We start from the raw sequence: 14,149 nt of genomic DNA on the forward strand, positions 1-14,149 counted from the left end.
GTTTCTTTGGAGAAGGAAAACTGCAATACATAACTTATTATAAAGCTTTATTATCTCAACATTCCACTGTCTTTTAGTCTGTTATTTATTACATTAAGCATTAAAGTAAATTCAAAAAAGAACTATTCTATAATTTGATTTTTTTTCAACCAAGTATCTTCAATTTTTTATGTATTCTTCAGTCCTTGCATATGCCGTTTCTTTAAATCAACACATATCTCATTTTGTACTCCTTATTCATTTGCCATTACTTGGGGGCAATTTACATGTTGCTTTATTATAATTATTAGGGCAGATATATTATATTTCATATATCAATTTACTTAACTATTTCCTATTGTGGAAATCTGAATTTGTTTCCTTTTTGTTTTTTTTTAAACAACTATAGGAAGCAATACAATGAACAAATATGTAATCTTTTTCTAAATAAAATCTTGTTCTTTTGAATGATTCTCTCAGGATACATTCCCAGAAGATTTAGATTAAAACACTGTAAATATTTTTATGATTCACTACCTACAACATGCTTTCAACAATTATTTCAATTTATTGTGCCAATCAAAAGAGTGTAAGAACAGTGGTTTCAACAGAAACTTAAGTGGAATTATCAACTGTCACACAATTTTTTTACCAATGGGTGCAAATTGGTATACCATTGTTTTATTTTACATTGACCTGATTTTTTTGTATAAAATATTTTCTATGAGCTTATTTACTACTTGTATTTCCTCCCGTGTAAAGACCTATTCAGCATCTCTTTTCATGGGACCTACCTTTCATCATATTAACCATAATATCTACATACTCATTATTAAAAGCCAACTCAAATGGTTTGAGATAGAGGAAAAATCAAAAACAAGTAATTTCTGGGTTTTGACATTTTTCTTAACATCAGTTCTTTAAATTCATTTACCTAGCCAAAGGTCTCAATTCTTACAGTAATATTCCTAACCCATTCCGACTTTAAACTGCTGCCCCAAACAGCTTTCATTCCTTTGTCTCACACAGAATTCTGCTTTTTAGCAAACTGTCTTTATTACAAATTAGGTCTATTACACAGCCTCATAAACGGAATGTCTCATTACACAAAACCCTACAAGCACAAATATGTGCTGAACAAGCTTTTTTTAAGAAACTTAGCCTCTTTTCAACGTGAACAGTGTGAAAGGGAAGTAGTTTACCTTTGCTTGCTTTTCAGCTCTAGGTCCGCTGCGGTGGCGACACTGTGGCGCGTGTCGCTAGAAGCAATCACCAGGTGGAGAACAGCTTCCAGCTCAGGCACCTGCTCAGCTTCTATGAATTTCACAATCCCCAATTTGCACTGTGGATAAATGAAGGGAGGGAAAAACACTGAGCAGGGAAACGAAGACCACTAACCTGAAACGTCTGTTTACCGTATCGGTGTGCACGGTCGTAAACCAGGGGTTAACAGGACACCAGCCACCAATCCCACTCGGGCGCACAATATGCCGGGGCTGTACTAAACCATGTATACTCATGATTTCATTTAACCCTCACAATCTGTGAGGTAAGGATTATTATACCCATTTTTAAGGAAATGGGGGCAAGGCTTATGAAATTTAAGACGCAGTTAAGAAATGACGGCAGGATCCAAACCCAAGTCTCTCAGCCTCCGAGGCCAGGGCGACACGCAGCCTCCCTCGGATGACAAAGTCCCAGGCTGGAGCCTCCAGGTACGAGTGTGGCACGTTAGGAGGCTAGTGCTCCGTGGATTGCTCTGACAGCTCAAAAAGAACTAACCTCACGCTCTATGGAGCTCCACTCTAGTGTTAACGTGCTAGTTCTGTCCTCAATACTGAAAACAGTATGACTTCAAACATACAATGCAAGTGAAATTATAATCAAACAGTATTCAATCTAATGGGCTAAAATGGAACACAGGCTGAAGAGAGAGTCTGCTTAGAACTTCATGCAACATGAAGGAGCCATGAATTTCATCACAAATAACTCTTTAAGAATAAACATTACCTGAAAAATAAAACTTCACCTTTACACATCAGTTACCTAATAACAGTTCCCACGTATATGAATTAGGATTAATAAAGTTCACAATTACTAAATGATAAAGGATGCAATTTAAAAAGGTAGATAAACAGATCATGAAAATGCCTACCTGTCTTCCCCTTGTTCAACATAACTGACTTGCACCAAGAGCTACAACAGAGAAGACTCACTTACTGCAGCCACAAAAAGTACAGTTATGGAAGTCAACTACATAAAGATACAAACAAAAAAATGTGCAAAGGAAACTGAAAGCAATACTAATGTCCATTAATAGGAGACTAGTTTAAAACATACAATGTTGTTTACATATAGTTAAATTTTATACAGACACTAAAAGGATGACATTATTTAAAAACCTGACATACTGTTAACTGAAAAAAAATGAACTTCAAACAATGTATCACATGATATGTGAAAGTGCACGGTGTAAAACTGCACTTGGGTGCACACACATACACACAGAGCAGGCTGCAGATAAACGACAAACTAGGATGGCAGGGTTGCAGGTGATTTTTAATTTCTCACTTTAATGTTCTGCACTGCTTAAATATTTACAGTATCATTAACTTTGTCACTAAAAACAATAAAGCTGTTTAATCTTGAAGGAAAAATGTAAAACAAAAGAGAGATTTAAAAATTAAAGGAAAACAGCTTTCATCCTGGAAACTAAACTGTTCAACACCAGACCACAAAACTGACAAAAGGCATACAGAGGCCCTTAGAAACTAGCAAGTAATGACCCACTAAGATTACAGTTTAATGTTAACAATTATTCTCCAGCACTTACAGTTTCAGCCCTCCGAGAGACCTAGCTTTAAAGCCTCCTTCTAGGAGTGAGATTGTGGTGAATCTCTAAACCTCAGTTCCTTTTACAAAATGCAGCTAACAACTTCTATACCTGATTGGGTTGCTGTGAGGATTAAATGGCATAAAGCACTCAAAGTATTCAGTCCAGCGCCTGTCACACAGATCACACAGCTTCTTTATTTACCTTTCTTTCTTACTTACGTCACGGTTTAAGAAGGAAAAAGATCTACAAAACATCAAGAAGTTAATCTAAACAAATCGAACCCTTGCTGAACAAATCATCCCATAAATTTGTGAGTGGCAAGAATGCCCACTTGCCTTTTTCCCTCTCCTGGGAACACTGTTTTGATCAGTGGTCACTTACATTGTCAAAAAGAAAAATGATCAAACTATTTAGACTCATGGAGAGATACAGGAAGGATCGGAATACTAATCTGTGTTGTCTGAATTCCAAAATAATTACACACCGATCTCATCTGTTCCTCCCTGAGGTGCCTGGTGACAGACACAGTGAGGCAGAGCACCAGCCTTTTTTAAAAGCTGCTCAGAAAACATCTGTGCTCTGTTTAAATCCGGAGTAAAGTTCTTAATGCCAATCTTCCAGTGCCTGGGAAGAAACACAAAAGGGCGTCACGCCTTTCCCCTGTAGGGTCACTGGTGAGTGCAGGAGTTCCTCACTTTACACAACATGTACAGCCCTAAGAAGCTGCATAATGTAAGACAAATTGTATTTTAACTGCCTGCACCAAGGTAGCTAGATAATCACTAAACCTATAATTAATTAAAAACTAAAATGAATAAGTGAAATATATTCAACTTGCAAGTGGGCCATATTTTAGAGTTGAAATATGCAAGCAACACGAGAAAAGCTGCAGAGCTCTTCCCACTCCTCCCTTTCCCTGGGGCTCTAACAGAAAACTGACACAACGACGAGAACACCCTACACCAACCACTCCTTTCCAACCGATTTCATCAGAGCCTGAGCACCCTGGAACCCTGTCACACACGCCCTCGGACCTCACAGGGGCAGAGGACCAGGTCAAGTTCCGTATGAACAGCAGGGCGATACCTGTTCCAGCTGTTCAGGTGTCCACGGGTTATCACCGATGACTCGTTTAGCTGCGTAAAAGCTCATTCCTGGGGGAGGCTGCGGTATTCCAGAACCTCCCCCACTATTTGAAGAGGAACCCTGTGCTGAAGATGAATTTTGGCGACTCTGGGATTCATTTAACACGTATCTGGAAAGGAAATAGAAATTTAACCCCTCTCCAAAAACACATACTTACACATGCATATAGCATGCATTCAACTATATACTTTTCTCCCACAGATTTTTTTTTCTAGAAGAATAAACATTGGAAATTAGAATTTCATCACAGAGAAAAAATTTAAAGTTATCTACAAAAGCTATCTACATCTTCAGCACATTAACCATCAGAGTACATTTGCTCAACCTGGTTATAAATATACTGTAACAGTTGCCAACAACGAACAGAAATACTTTGTTCACTCTCAGTCTATGAATAATTGTTCTAAAAGCTGCTATGGACCTGCTACATTTTGAATTTTCAGTTGACAAATACAGAGAAAGGTTTGTTGACTGTAATGGAAGTTAAAAAAAAATTGTTCTATATCCAAAGCAGAGAACATTTTTATAATCATTCCCATTTCTGTTAAGGTATAATTCACCTTCAATTCTCCTTGAACTCCTTCTATCCCTGCATTAGAAAACCCACTGAAACCTCCAAACCACTTACCACACAAGCACATTAAGTCCCCAAAATGAAAAAAATTCTAAAGTACCCAAGAGGAAAAATCATAGTAAGAATCGGCTTTTCCCATTATATGTTCAAAGCACACAACTTTGCAGCTAACATTAATTTACCATCCTATTTCACTTTTAGCTTCTATAGATTAAAAATTAGATTTCTGACAAATTCATTTTGAACCAATTAAGTAGTAATCCTCATCTACAAAATGAAAATTTTGATATAAATATTAATTCAAGTACTTCCAAACTCTAAAATTCCATGCTGACAAATTATCAGACTGGATATTAAAATAAAATACCCATTATAATAAAAATTAAAGAAAACACTTGGAGCCAAATGGTGCAGGAAATTATTCCACATTACTATAGGTACATATCCATTCAACTCCTAAATTCATCTATTTAAAAAAAAAAACCTGTTAAAGAATCACTTTAATTTTTTTATATAAACTAGGCAAATTCTGACTGGTAAGAAAAATGTGAGGAATCACTGGCTTGGGTACACTCTGTGCCCAAGTTAAATTTGGATTTCAAAGTTAAATTACCAAAGCCACCATCACCTGCCAGTTCTGGCTGCCTCCTGATTTAACAACTATGAAAGGAGGTTTTCATTTATTTCTAAGTTATAGCAAGCCTGGTAGCAGAAAGTAAAGCAATCAATAATTACTGAGGAGCTAACACTGTGCAAAACACCGTCCTAATGAGCACAGGAGAGGGGAACACCAGGAGGTGTAAGACCGAGTCTCTGCCACACGGAGCAAGCTGAGAGCAACAGCACAACGTGTGACCAGACGGCAAAGAAACTGCAGGGAAATAAATGATGTGCAGAGGCAGTGGAAGCAGGGAACAGGCAGCAGTGGTGGAAGGTCCAGAACATAAAGTCACCAGATGAGAGGGGTGGGAGGAGAGCCAACTGGAGAGGGAAGAAATCACACAGTGTGCACTCTCTTGTGGCTGGACTGAGGGACAGGCGATACGGGGCCCCACATGCCAGACTTAGAGTGTATATTACCTCTCTGACCAGGGAAGAAACATGATGGAAGCAGTGTTTTAGAGAAGCACCTCTGGCAGCAGGACAACCTAGAAAACGAGGAGGCTGGAAGCAAATCTCAACATGGGCACCATGCCAGGGACCAGAGCTAGACTCAACGGCTCTTGACTTCATAGAGCTCCCAGTCTAGGGAAGAGGGACAGGACAACAACGCGATAAAAACACTAAGTGGCAAGAGAGACGGGACTTCAGCGTTATGAGGATGAGGCAAAGAGTGTCCTGTCCCTAGGGCAAGGAATTAACGTCAGAGACAGCAGAGCTGACTTGAAGCTAGTTTGTGATTGCTTTTCAAAGTGGTTTTTCTGGCTGTGTTTCTTGTTGTTTTCTTTCTTTCAGCATTTCTTTCTCTCCTTCTCCCTTCTTTTTTTGACGGGGAAGCATACTAAGCAGAGAGAACTGTATTCCCTTAGACAAGGAGATACAGAGTACACGAAATGCATGAGTGCATGGAATGCCTGAAAAATAACAGCGCAAGGATTTTAAGGCGTGACTCAGTAAGTTCTACATTTTAAAAACCAGGAAACTCTGTGGCAGTGTAAACAGTTTTGAAGAGCAGCTGGTGAGAAAGTCGTGACAAGAGCTGAAACGAGCCAAAACCAGATGGCAGCGGTGGGAATGGTTTCCTGACACTTCATGGAGGAGGCAGGAGGTACCATGGAACTGACATGGCAGCAATAAGGAAGAGCAAAGAGGGAGGCAATTTATAGCTGTACGCGTGCACAGCTAAGATAACCACCACAGCGCTGATGGTAATTGAAGAAGGGGAACGATTTTTAGGGGGCAAGACTGATTTCAGCCTGGACAGATCAAGTCTGAAATCACAACAGCAGCCCCACACCTCTAAGGTCAAAACCAGTCGGGCGAGAGTCTAGAAGAGGTCAGGGCCGTGGCCAAACAAACCTGAGACACATTCATTTTCAAGTGGAAGGCAAATCACTGAAAACAGTACTTGACTCCACACAGTAAAAGCAGTCAAGAACAAGGTTGCTTTGTTTCGATTTTTTTTTTTAACTTACCCATAAGGCATCAGAAGGACATCTAGCATGAAGTCCAAAAGTAGCTGCACTGTCTTTGGTTTCTCAGCAAGATTAAACGGAGAAGCTGATTTCGATGATTCAACAGGGTATTTCATGTGAAAAAGGGTTGGTATTAAAAGATGCATTAAGCTGAAAAGATAATTACATTTATTGCAACTATTTAAAAAATAAGGTTTTTATACATGCAAAGAACAGACAAAACAAAACAAAAAAAATCACATAACAAAAAGTGGTAACTGTAGCAAGGGCCATTCATTGTCAACACCACTAATTTACGAAGTCCTAACCTAGGAACTGGCCTAGATTTCTTTCTTACTGAAAGCTCAGTATGTTGAGTGATAAGTGACATTTAGCCAAAAACAGCTGAAAATATGGGCTCAGTGTTAATATCTATTACCACAAGAGATTTAATATTAAATCTTAGCTAAAGTTCAACATGTCCTTTGAATAAATTTTTTCCTTTCTACATTTAATTAAAATAAAGTCATTCTAAATCAAAAGAAATTAAACATCAATCATGTCAATATTTGGAATATAATATTAAGTTTCCACTGTGTGAATTTAAGCAACACAGCTTCAGTAATGCCTTCTTTCACTAAACCTTCTGCTATGAAAACACGTGAAAACAGTTTCACATAGTGTTTATAATGTCTGTTAATTTTACCTGTAAATATCAGTATTATAATCTTTTAGAAATGTACATATTCTAAAAAATGAAGTAAAAGCATGATTTAACTCCATCTTTCTTCCACGATTTCTACACTCTTCATCACTCTCACCACCACAAGGCTATGATACAGAACTTTCGGGGTAAGCCTAGAGGCTAAGGATGATAGTCTAAAACGTTTTGCTTCTCTGATTCCCATATGAACACAAAGGAGCAATCAGTTCTTTAAGAAAGCTGCTCTGAAACTTTATAACCTCCAAGACAGGACTGTTTGAGGAAAAAGCATTTTATAACTGTGTTTGCAGTTGCAGAACATCAGTTGCTTCAAAATAACTGACCAAAATAAAAATGCATTTAGATTGAGAAAAAAAATCTAAGTTCTGCACATTTTCCTACATGCTCACAACAAGAAATTTTTTAACAGCATAAACAAAACAGTAATGTTGAGGTTAACACAGAACCATCAGCTCAAAGAGCTCAATGCAAGCCTTAGCATCTGCCCCAGTGAAACCAACGTGTGGACCTGTTTTGAGTGGCAGCTGCCGACTCACGCAGGTGGGAAATAAGGTGACTGAGGAAAGCATACCTGTCCTGCTGCGGCTGCGGCTTCCCTTCCATGGCAGTGAGAAGCGTGGGAGCCAGCTCACACTGTTTTTCCACAGGTAGGCGAGGATAGCCCATCTTAACATAAATTATAGTAAAATTCTAATGCAACAAGAGAAAAGCAAGTTAGCACGAAGGACATACTGTAGGATTTCAACAAAATCGTTTGATTGATAACTTAGGCAGTTATGTTATAACAAAGAAACTGCATCCTCCTTCCATGTGTTTATCACCTGTTTGTTACAGCCTGACCAACTATTCTACCTCAGGAAGAATAATTCCGCTTACTCAGCCCCGCTTACTCAGCACACATGCTTTTAGATGGGCTTCGTATGAGGGAGGATGACCTAGTCTAAAGCATTTACATGTTATCAAATCATCACACTGTACACTTTAAATATAGACGAGTCTGTTCGTCAATTATGTCTCAATAAAGCTGCAGGAAAAAATTAAGTACTCATATGTGCAATTACTTTTCACTGAAAAGGAAAAAGTACTCATCTGATCTGCCTAAACCTACAATTCTGCCCGTCAGCATCAGATCTCCCAGTCTGATGCATTAATCGTTTCAAGCTAAGACGAGGCCGCATGTTAAATCCTAGGCTGCCGTTTCCCAAGCGGTCAATGGCTAAAGTACCCTCAGCGGATGGCAGCGCTCTGGGTCCTCACTCCAAGAACTGACCAACGGACAGTGAGGCGAGGGAAGCTGAGCGCCATCAGCACATCACTGTAATCCACATGAATGCCTCGTTTTAAGCAAACCCACAAATGCAAGTCTGGATTTATGCATAAGATAAAGATTTGCTTTTCTGAAGAATTCTTCACTTTAGAACAGACTTCATAAAATTATTCTCTTAAAGACATTCTATTTGGCAATTTTATTGGTACACACTGTTTCTGTTCCCTAAGCGGAAGGAACATGTGTAACAGAGCTACTGTATGTCCAGAGCAGGCACAGACAAGATGTCTGGACCAGTAGGTGGCTCCAAAGGTTTGGAACCCAGACGTTAGACAAGATGCAACAGATTCTGCCCCCGATGCTAGAAACCATGAGGGTCAGGAAGAGAACATCTCTGTCATCACACAGCGTCAACATTTTTTACATTTAATTTTCATGAAGAGAACATTTAATAGGAATAGTTCTTACCAGCCACAGTTGACTCCACTTATTTAAAAAGAATACCATCCTCAATGTATACTGTATATGTATGTGTATGTATGTATGTGTGTGTGTGTGTGTGTGTATCAGAAACATTTTTTCATTCAGCCTTTCTATCTCTTCTTATCATTTTACTTTTTCTTCTTCTATCATCCTTTCTTCAGGCCTATGCTATGTAACCCTTCTCTTTCTATTCCGACTGACCGCTAAATCTTTTACTAAGAATCAAGCATTCTTTTATACATCAACATACCTGACAAGTCATTACACCAACATTCTTTGCCCTGTGTGAACGGCCACATATTATCTGTTTCTACCATTCCTTCCAGATTAATACTCAGTGGAAAAACAGTGTGTCCATATGAAGAAAAACATCTCACGCTTCATTTAGAAATAGTCTAAGAAAGGTGAAATTCTAGGCTGGTCAATATATTGAGGACATCTAATTAGCATCATGAAAGAAAACTTACTGTAAGTCAGAAAATACTCCACGATAACACTCACCGTGACAAAGGAAACTGCAGCAGGGTCCTGGTACTGAACCAACAGTGTCTCTACTGGGAGCTGTATTTTGGGGCGGCTTTTTATACGTTTATTGAGATGGACCAACAGTTCCATTACCTAAAATACAGGAAGATATTGTTGATCAGACCTTAAAGACAAATGCATTTCTCAGATATTACTTAATGAATAGTAGCTACTTTGTTCTCTTAAAGGATATAAATTTGACATCCAGATAGGGGATATACAACATCAGAGTCTGGTTCCAAAATGCTATCCCCAAGAATCCATGCATCAGAATTTTGCTGGTGAATTTATTTTTATGATGTCCCTTAAAGTTGAGATCCCAGATGGGCCTATACTGAGGCACAGTCTCCCAGAAGAGCTGTGAACAAGTGACTGCAACACACCATGCTATTGACTGACTGTGTCTCCCCAAAATTCGTATGTGAAAGCTCTAATCCCCAGTGTGATGGTTTGGGGAGGAAATTAAGTTTGGATGAGGTCATGGGGGGTGGAGCACCTCATGATGACGTAGGTGTCCTTAGTAGGGGATGAAGGATCGGAGTTCTTTCTCTTTCTGCCATCTGAGGATACAGAAAGAAGGCTGCCCTCTGAAAACCATGAAGTTCCCAGTGAAAAACCAGACCCTGCTGGCACCATCACCTTGGACTTCCAGCCTCCAGAACTGTGAGAAATAAATGTTTAAGTCATCCAGTCTATGGTATTCTGTTACAGCAGCCCAAACTAATGAAAACACACCATGGATACTACAGAAAGAGAAACATATAAGGTACTGTGAGTTTTAAGAAGAAAAAGTATCTGCCAACATCAAGGATGAATGACTTCAGGGAGAAAGTGACGGGAACCAAAATCCTGAAGAGCAGACGAAGTTCCAAGCAGAAAATCAGCTGTAAGAAGGTGTAAGAGGTCTATAGCGAAACACAGAGTGCTAAGAGATAAAAGCAGGGCCCAGGTGATGATAGCATTTGGGTACAAAGCTGAGGAATTTTTACTTTATTCTGAAGATCATCTGATTCCACTAAAAAGTTTTAAGTCAGTCATAAGTTTCCTCTCCTTTAAGTGGGAAAAGCCAACAGGAACAGAGGTGGAGAAGTCCACAATTCCCACGGGTCAAAAGGAAGCTACAGAGGCTCATGATTGATGGTAATAGACAATCATGCCCACAACTACATACTTTCTTTTTCATGACAATTTTGTAAAAAAATTTAACTGGATTAACTACTCAATTTTCTTCTAGCAGTATTATCACCGTAAATATTGATTCATTGCCTACATGTGGTTATCCACTGCTTGGAATCCTTTATAAACCCATAAAAAAACAAGGAATCTGCTGAATACTCTCCCTGATTAAACTGGTAAGAGCTAACCTCTGTCAGTGAGCCTACAGAATCACCAGCCTCAGGTATAACAGATTCTGTCCCAATCAGTTCTCCTTATTGCTAATTCATTTATATTCATTTATTCATTAATAAACTTTTCAATTGAAGTATAACATATAGCTGAAGTGCACAGATGAGAGTGTACAGCTTAATAAATTTTCACGAAGTAAACCCACCTTTGTAATTCCAGAAGCACAAAGGCCCTGCACCCCTCTTCCTGACTTCTAACAGCATCTTTAAATTTATATAAATGCAACAAACAGGATGAACTCATTTTTCATTCTACATTATAGCTGAGATTCATCCATGTTGCTGCTTACAGCAGTAGTTTACTTTCAACTGCTCTTGTAGGAAAAAAAAAAACAGGATTTATCCATTCTCCTACATCATGATAAATATTAGATTATTTCCAGTTTGGGTCATCATGAATAACACTGCTATGAACATTCTTAGCTCTGTCTTTTGGTGCACATGTATACATACTTTTACTGTATATAAACCCTGGAAATGTTTGGTCGTGAAGTGTGCATATAAGCCTTAGGATATTTCCAAACAGTTTTCCAAAGCGGTTACCCTAATGTACTCTCCTACCAGCAGTCTCTGAGAGCACTAGTTGCTCGACACCCTCATCAACACCTGGTGTGGTCAGCCTCTCAGTTTTAACTTTTCTAAGAAGTCTAAACATACAAGGTTTGCTGTGAAATAGAATTCTACATAACATATCTCATTTTCCTTAGAACAGGAAATGTACTATATAACGATGTCAGCAGAAATATAAAACTTATTTCTCTTTCATCCAGTTTATCCGGAAATTACCAGTTACCTTACAGGATATCCTGGTTAAGTTTAAGATTCATTATGAAATTGATAGGAACCCTAAAATAAAATAAATGAAAGTCAATATAAAAGTAATTCCTAGTTTCACTGACTACAAAATTTCACATATTGAAATTACTTACACACAAGATTTTATTAAAAGATACTCTGCCTTCATATGACAGACTTATTTAATGTGGTAGAAAAAGAAAAGGGTCTAATAATGTTAACTGTATTCTAGATTTGTGATCATTATCTACAACCTATATTTTATTAACAATTACATAATAACCAAAACTCCAATTATTACATTGATTCTATTTGCAAGAGGTATTAGTATGAGCACATGAGTGCACAAATCATGAAAGTCTGACCAGATAGTTATACTTCAAATTAAAAAAAAAAAAGTTTGACCAGATAGCTGTACTTCAGAACAAATAAAAGGGAAACATATATCAAGCTCCAAGTGAAAAACCATAATTGCCTTTTCCCTCATCCATTCACAGCCACATGAAGACACCAGAACAGTCTGGTGCTCATCCTCGCGTCTTTCCCTGTATTCACAAAAAGTTCTACAAACATATTTACATCTTTAGATTTTATATTTATTTTTCACAAAAGTGAGCTATGTATTATTCATGTTAGCATAGAATTCACTTTGTTTCCGGTTAAAAACATAGAAGCTTCTTAATACAGACATAACTCATTCTTTGTAATAGTTGCACAATATTCCACAGGATTCAAAAGGGTTTTTTTTAATCACCTGCACCACTTCATCACTCAAAGTAAACACATTTTTGTATATTTTCTTCAAGCTTTTTGTAAAAAGGTTAGGAAAATTCACCAATGGATCCAACTCAGCATTATTTGGAATATGAGAAGAAAATCTAAGGAAAATTTCTAGGGAACAAGCTCCATGTGTCCTTTTTCATATCTGTACACTTCCCCAAAAGTGACATGCCAAGCAGTGAAGTATAACAGTGAAATATTTTTTCCAAAATCCTATGGCTTGAAAAACAGATAAGAAGCTGGGCCTTCTTTGGAAAAGCTCTTTAATACATATATTTTTATTTTTAAAAAATACCTTGGAGAACATAGTAAAGAGTGGGGAGGCAGAGACAGAACAAGGGTAAATAAGAAAACTGAAGAAAGAAAATTGCTTAGAATCCTAACAATAGTTAAGTGATACAAAATTTTAGACAGGATCCAACCAAAAACAACTGCCAGATCATTGGTGCTTCCTAGAGAAGTAAGAAATAGAAGGTTAGGGGAGAGAGAAGAAATCTGAACAAGATAAAATAATTTAATTGCTAGTAACTGAGTAAAACGTTCTGTTTACTTAGATACAAAGTAATGACTGAAAATTTAAGAATGTGGATAAAACTGCTTGATTAATCATCATATTGAAACAGAACACAGGTTATCGAAGTCTTTAAGAGAAAATGTGTGGTGAGGAGACAAGGAGGCAGAGTAAAAGAGGGAGAGATGAGAGAATGAGAACAGATCGAGTGATGAAACAGGTTAATAACAACGGATGTAAATGCCCTCAATTCAAACCTCAAATACGTGACATCTCTCAATTACACACACACACACACACACACACACACAAATGTGACATCTCAATTATACTGATGAAGAGATGCAGCCAAAGTAAATAAGGTAAAATTATTGGCTGGGGCAAAGATTCATCAATCAAACATACACAGAAGGAAAACACTGGTTACAAAAGTAATCTCAGATACAGTAGGAGTTGGGGAAAAAAAAATCTTCAATAAATGGGATTTAAAAGATAAGACAAATATGTAATATAATTACCAAGAAAGAAAAGATCTTAAACTTTGATGCATACATCAAAACACATCAAGGTGCAACTATTAAAACTAAAAGGACAATCAGAAAAACTACAGCAACAGCAGGAGGCTGTAAATTCAATATCAACTTTACAACAAGACTGGAAGACAGGCTCCTTGAGAAATAAAAGCACAGCGCTGAATGCCTTACCGCACACTGAGCTCCACGTCTCCTCAATAGGAAGTATTTTTTTTTTAATCTTATGAACAGTTTTTATGAACATCAGAAATAATATACTTTAAAAGACCAGAACATTCGCTCACTATGGCTTCAAATCTGAATGCAGTAAAACCAGGCAAATTTTACATGATTTTAAAGCCAAAAAACAATGTTCTTATAAACTAACTATTAGGTCAAAAATAAAATAAACTAATACTGCTCATCAGTATAACTCTGGGGTATAACCAAAATGGTAACCAAAGAGAAATCCATAAGCTGAGGTCATTTTTGGTTTT

At 37.7% G+C, this 14,149-nt stretch overlaps 1 protein-coding gene across 5 annotated transcripts in view; it reads right to left on the minus strand.

Moving 5' to 3' along the window:
• The window catches only part of ECPAS (Ecm29 proteasome adaptor and scaffold), an 88,365-nt gene that overhangs the window by 49,506 nt on the left and 24,710 nt on the right, over nt 1–14,149 (minus strand). For all 5 annotated transcript variants that reach the window (XM_072959908.1, XM_072959906.1, XM_072959904.1 and 2 more), the window contains 5 exons: nt 9,625–9,741; nt 7,945–8,063; nt 6,671–6,820; nt 3,902–4,070; nt 1,182–1,321 (listed from right to left, as the gene is read on the minus strand). In XM_072959908.1, the coding sequence (XP_072816009.1) occupies nt 1,182–1,321; nt 3,902–4,070; nt 6,671–6,820; nt 7,945–8,063; nt 9,625–9,741 (695 nt within the window). The remainder of the gene's footprint in view (nt 1–1,181; nt 1,322–3,901; nt 4,071–6,670; nt 6,821–7,944; nt 8,064–9,624; nt 9,742–14,149) is intronic.

This window comes from Vicugna pacos, chromosome 4, assembly GCF_048564905.1.
Source record: "Vicugna pacos chromosome 4, VicPac4, whole genome shotgun sequence".
NCBI classification, from domain to species: Eukaryota; Metazoa; Chordata; class Mammalia; order Artiodactyla; family Camelidae; genus Vicugna; species Vicugna pacos.